Raw genomic sequence first — 6,498 nt, 5'->3', positions numbered from 1 at the left:
GTATTTGGGTAGGTACACGTATGTAGTAGGTATATATGATACTACATAGTGTACCTGTCAACTGTCCATTGTATTTGGGTAGGTACACGTATGTAGTAGGTATATATGATACTACATAGTGTACCTGTACTTTATCTAAAGTTTGATGCCCAAATAGTAACCATTGTATGACAAAGCTTTTACAATATTTTGTTCTCTCTGTATTTATATTGAATATGAATGTATTCAAACAAATATATATTTAATGCAGTACATATTTTGGATCTTTGTTTCAGGATCCAGCTGGGATTTTTGACCTTATAGAAGTGGTGGGAAATGGCACCTACGGACAGGTCTACAAGGTAGGTTCAGTAATAAAGTAGGACACTGTTAGATCAGGTTTACACCACTTTTCTGGGGACATTTTCGGCTGATAATTGGCCCCATTCCAAACTAACTATTTTTTATTTCTGCCCTAGCTCATTACCAAAAGTTGCAGTTTACTGCTGAAATTTTCCTTTCCAATTGGTTTTTTTTTTTCAAAAATGAGACCTTTTTTGAGGGGTGACTTTGCGTGTAGTTTTCACTATTGCAATACTATTACTATTGGGGAAAACACTCTTGCGATAGTTCAACTATTGTGGTATACTATCACGGCAGTAATCCAATGGTATTGGATACTTCAGTTACCCAAGTTCTCTCTGTAAATTCTCTGTTGGTGCGTTGGTATAAATTCATTTTTGTCTTAAATATGTAAGTTATTCAATAGTAGTTTTTAGACTAATGGTATGACGCCAACAACGGTAAAGTTTGTCGCCATACTGTCTGCTAGCGTGTTAATCAAACGTTCTCATAACACTGATTATGGAGTATAGCGTAACAGTTATACAATTAAAACGCACATACGACTGAGACTAGTATCTGATAGTGACTAACATGCTTGACTCCTTGTCCGAGTTCATGATAATGACTGAATTATCAGTAGTCGTAATCACATGGTGTGATAATGAAAACAGTAAGTGTAAGTAGTTGTAAAACTATCGATTGTTTAGCATACTATCGACAATTGTTATTGAGTCATCGATTATTAAAACTGAGAGGTGTACAATCGCAATCTATCAATACTACATTGTATCGTTACACCACTACAAAAAGGCCTCTACCATTATACACCATTACAAAAAGGCCTCTACCATTATACACCACTACAAAAAGGCCTCTACCATTATACACCACTACAAAAAGGCCTCTACCATTATACACCACTACAAAAAGGCCTCTACCATTATACACCACTACAAAAAGGCCTCTACCATTATACACCACTACAAAAAGGCCTCTACCATTATACACCACTACAAAAAGGCCTCTACCATTATACACCACTACAAAAAGGCCTCTACCATTATACACCACTACAAAAAGGCCTCTACCATTATACACCACTACAAAAAGGCCTCTACCATTATACACCACTACAAAAAGGCCTCTACCATTATACACCACTACAAAAAGGCCTCTACCATTATACACCACTACAAAAAGGCCTCTACCATTATACACCACTACAAAAAGGCCTCTACCATTATACACCACTACAAAAAGGCCTCTACCATTATACACCACTACAAAAAGGCCTCTACCATTATACACCACTACAAAAAGGCCTCTACCATTATACACCACTACAAAAAGGCCTCTACCATTATACACCACTACAAAAAGGCCTCTACCATTATACACCATTACAAAAAGGCCTCTACCATTATACACCATTACAAAAAGGCCTCTACCATTATACACCATTACAAAAAGGCCTCTACCATTATACACCACTACAAAAAGGCCTCTACCATTATAAAAAAAAAAAACCTGCACCATCAGCTATATTATATGAATTCTTTATGAGTTTAGTCTGAGCACCATACATTAACTTATGTTGAAAAAGAAGGCAGTTAGATTTTCCAGATCGTGAAGACAAAACAGCACAACATAGCAGCAGGAAATAATCTCCCTAGTCCAGTAACATAATTAACGAAAACTGCTATCCGAGTCAATAATATCTCCAGTCCAGTAAAAGATTAACAAAACCTGCTATCCAAGTCAATAATATCCCCAGTCCAGTAAAAGATTAACAAAACCTGCTCTCCAAGTCAATAAGATCCCCAGTCCAGTAACAGATAAACAAAACCTGCTATCCAAGTCAATAATATCCCCAGTCCAGTAAAAGATTAACAAACCTGCTATCCGAGTCAATAATATCCCCAGTCCAGTAAATGATTAACAGAACCTGCTATCAGAGTGCCTTGCCAACTTAAATTTTTAAATAGGTATTTCAAAGTTCTGTTATGCAGGAGGGATGATGAACCATGTTTCTGTGTAATAAATACCAATCCTGGTCCAACACTTTCTCCTTCCAGCTGTCCACCAACATAGGGCCAATTAGAGAAAACCTATAAATAAACCTGTAAAGTGTGCAATCCAGACTTGTGACTGCTAAAACAACCAGACAGAAACTGTGTCATCATTTAGCACTGGCCATGGTAGTCTGTGACGTTAACTATTTTCCTTACTAGTCATTTGGACTAGTGAACCCATAATTTCAATAGTCCAACTGTGAATTTGCTAGTCCAAATTACAGACAGGTCTTTTTTACACCGTGAAGTTTAAATTGTGATCTATATTGGAAAATTATTACAAATCAAAACAAAATGTCTCAATTATAAGCTAAAGAAACGGATCACAGATCAGGCTAGCCAATTATCTCTTATACAGTATTACTGTTGTTTACATCGAGCCTTTAAGCACTAGCCAGAACCGTACATTTTTCTTTAGTGTTGGAGCAATGTTTTTTGGCTGTTCACTGACAGGTTAGCTGGTTTTGAACCTTTCCTCCAACTTAGCAACATCACCATGGTTGGCTTTCACATGGATATAAACCGGATGTAATCATAACTACTAAAATCCAGAACCCAGTCTCGCAATCGCAAATCGAAACTTCGATGAATGCAGTATTTTACGAAAGGATTAGAACTTGTGACAAGCTTTATAGTGCAAAATATATACCATTAATAATATTTCCATTATTTTGGAGGAAAATCGCCACTAGTCCAGTCGGACTAGTAAAAAATATTTTCAATACTAGTCCAGACTTAAATTTACTAGTCGTGGGCATCGGACTAGTGCCTAACGTCGCAGACTGCCATGGTCAAAGGTTAACATGCATATGGGCAATAATATATATACAAAAAAAGCTTTAAGATTCTGCTCCTTTAAGGCCCATGGTCATGATTTGTAGAACAGCATAGATTAAATCTTTTCTTCGTCCTTGGGTCATAGTTTTAAAATGGTTGATATATTTCCAATCTATAATCAAATATATATGCTTGCTTAGCATGAAAAAAACAAAGAATGCTACCAGGATTAGCTCTGGGATCACGCCCTGCCCCTTGGGATTTAGTTTCAGGTCATTACATTGAAATGATTGAGATCTCAACCAGATTAAATATGAGGCATCCTTGTGTGGGTCCAGGGAACTTCTTTTCATGAGAATATTTTGCTATGATTGCTAAAAGTTCGACTAGAGTTATACAAAGACTCTGTGACTTTTGTTGTACTTAATAGAATTCATTGATTTTAAATAAGTATTATGGTAAAAAAATACTTTGACATATATGATAACCATTACAAGAATTGCACTAGTAGTATATGGTATTTGATCAAACAAAATGAATTTCAAGCCAAGACTGATACGTAGGTAATGATTAATTAATATAATAAAGCAGTAATATGCTGGTGTATAACATGGAGCTGTTTAAGGTTGTGTAATGCTGGTGTATAACATGGAGCTGTGTTTATGGTTGTGTAATGCTGGTGTATAACATGGAGCTGTGTTTAAGGTTGTGTAATGCTGGTGTATAACATGGAGCTGTGTTTAAGGTTGTGTAATGCTGGTGTATAACATGGAGCTGTGTTTAAGGTTGTGTAATGCTGGTGTATAACATGGAGCTGTGTTTAAGGTTGTGTAATGCTGGTGTATAACATGGAGCTGTGTTTAAGGTTGTGTAATGCTGGTGTATAACATGGAGCTGTGTTTAAGGTTGTGTAATGCTGGTGTATAACATGGAGCTGTGTTTAAGGTTGTGTAATGCTGGTGTATAACATGGAGCTGTGTTTAAGGTTGTGTAATGCTGGTGTATAACATGGAGCTGTGTTTAAGGTTGTGTAATGCTGGTGTATAACATGGAGCTGTGTTTAAGGTTGTGTAATGCTGGTGTATAACATGGAGCTGTGTTTAAGGTTGTGTAATGCTGGTGTATAACATGGAGCTGTGTTTAAGGTTGTGTAATGCTGGTGTATAACATGGAGCTGTGTTTAAGGTTGTGTAATGCTGGTGTATAACATGGAGCTGTGTTTAAGGTTGTGTAATGCTGGTGTATAACATGGAGCTGTGTTTAAGGTTGTGTAATGCTGGTGTATAACATGGAGCTGTGTTTAAGGTTGTGTAATGCTGGTGTATAACATGGAGCTGTGTTTAAGGTTGTGTAATGCTGGTGTATAACATGGAGCTGTGTTTAAGGTTGTGTAATGCTGGTGTATAACATGGAGCTGTGTTTAAGGTTGTGTAATGCTGGTGTATAACATGGAGCTGTGTTTAAGGTTGTGTAATGCTGGTGTATAACATGGAGCTGTGTTTAAGGTTGTGTAATGCTGGTGTATAACATGGAGCTGTGTTTAAGGTTGTGTAATGCTGGTGTATAACATGGAGCTGTGTTTAAGGTTGTGTAATGCTGGTGTATAACATGGAGCTGTGTTTAAGGTTGTGTAATGCTGGTGTATAACATGGAGCTGTGTTTAAGGTTGTGTAATGCTGGTGTATAACATGGAGCTGTGTTTAAGGTTGTGTAATGCTGGTGTATAACATGGAGCTGTGTTTATGGTTGTGTAATGCTGGTGTATAACATGGGGCTGTGTTTAAGGTTGTGTAATGCTAGTGTATAACATGGAGCCGTGTTTAAGGTTGTGTAATGCTGGTGTATAACATGGGGCTGTGTTTAAGGTTGTGTAGTCTAAATCCTACAGGTTGATGGTGTGTATATATAAGTACTTGTGTAATAGAATTTACGGTGGAAACGAGACACTTGAGCACATGTCCGTTGCCACTTTCTTCCACAAGGAGATGAAGGATATGAAAACAATTTCTTTTGCACTTAATTTGTGTATTTAAAGGTTAAATATTTATATTGTGGTTTGATAGAAAATAAATGACTGATTACAGGTTTGATATCTAAATAAGTATGACTGCAAAACATTTTCATCCCATTCCGTCATGTAAGTAAGATTTGGCAGTTCATGATCATGAGATGGTATTTAATTTTGCTCCATAGGAGCACTTTGACAGTCCATACTGTAAGGTTTAGGCAGCCCATGGAATAAGTTAACATTCAGTTAAGGTAATAGGATTGTGTCGCCGTTTCTCAGTAGAATTTCTTCAAATTTTGTAGTTATATTGCTTTGAAGTAAAGACAATTTTCTGCCACAAAAGAATTACAGGTTGTCAGAATTTTAAGGATTTTAAATGGAAATTTTTGTAAAAAGGAGTGAATTTTGAGAAAAAAAATGAAACACACAATTATTTGCAAAATAATGTCAATAAAAAGTATACTGACATAGATTGGTATTGCATTAATGTATATCAATTTCATCAATGCTGAAATTGTGTAAAATTAATTATCTATAAACAATAAAAAATTTACATTTTATATTAAAACTAAATACACATAGTAATTGCATGTAGGAGTTATTGTTCTTGAAAAACTTCACAGTAGTGAAATAGGTGGCCGGATTCCTGAAGTTCAGAAAAATGGACACATGTGATTCATTGATTAAAAAACAACTGAATTAATGCCTGGATTGCTTAGAAATACTTTAATATTGAAAGAACACACTGTTCTGTCAATAATAAACATACAATATTCATCAGTTTAATATTAAACATTAGATTATGCGGAAATTGTGATACTGTCTCCCTACATTCGATTTTCAACTAGGGATGTACTTCCTATTTCCGTTTAGCAATACACTCCTATGACCTTAAAAAGTATTGATCAGAAAAGAAAAAAAAAATATGTTCATATCATGGTTTGCTTATATAAAATATTTCATGTTTTTTCTCTATGAAAAATCACCAGTGATATAAAATGGAATGTAATGTACATGAGATAGTGTTGTGATGTGACACTGTGGACTAGAACAGGCAGTACAGCTACTAAGTAGGGGCTACTTATATAATTACACTGATGTACAGAATAAACAGTCACATAATTAACACTTATTGGGGAGATACACACTGATATGTATGAAGTCTGTGTTATCTGACAACCAGCTATACATCATTGTAGTCTCATCTGACAGAATTGAAGATTTTTCCGTTACAGCTGACATTTGGAACTTGTTTAGGGGTGAGAGTTGGGTGGGGGGTAGGTGATGGGGGACAGGGGTAGGTGATGGGGTAGGTGG

General features: G+C 36.0%; 1 protein-coding gene across 10 annotated transcripts in view; it reads left to right on the top strand.

The window, feature by feature from the left end:
- Positions 1 to 6,498, top strand: part of LOC110457309 (misshapen-like kinase 1) — a 171,059-nt gene that overhangs the window by 6,931 nt on the left and 157,630 nt on the right. For all 10 annotated transcript variants that reach the window (XM_021508524.1, XM_021508523.1, XM_021508517.1 and 7 more), the window contains exon 2: positions 276 to 341. In XM_021508524.1, coding sequence (XP_021364199.1) covers positions 276 to 341 — 66 coding nt within the window. The remainder of the gene's footprint in view (positions 1 to 275; positions 342 to 6,498) is intronic.

The sequence above is a fragment of the Mizuhopecten yessoensis genome, unplaced genomic scaffold (genome assembly GCF_002113885.1).
Source record: "Mizuhopecten yessoensis strain PY_sf001 unplaced genomic scaffold, ASM211388v2 scaffold9085, whole genome shotgun sequence".
NCBI lineage: Eukaryota > Metazoa > Mollusca > Bivalvia > Pectinida > Pectinidae > Mizuhopecten > Mizuhopecten yessoensis.
The sequence above is the reverse complement of the archived record's forward strand: the minus strand, read 5'-3'. Positions and strand labels throughout refer to the sequence as shown.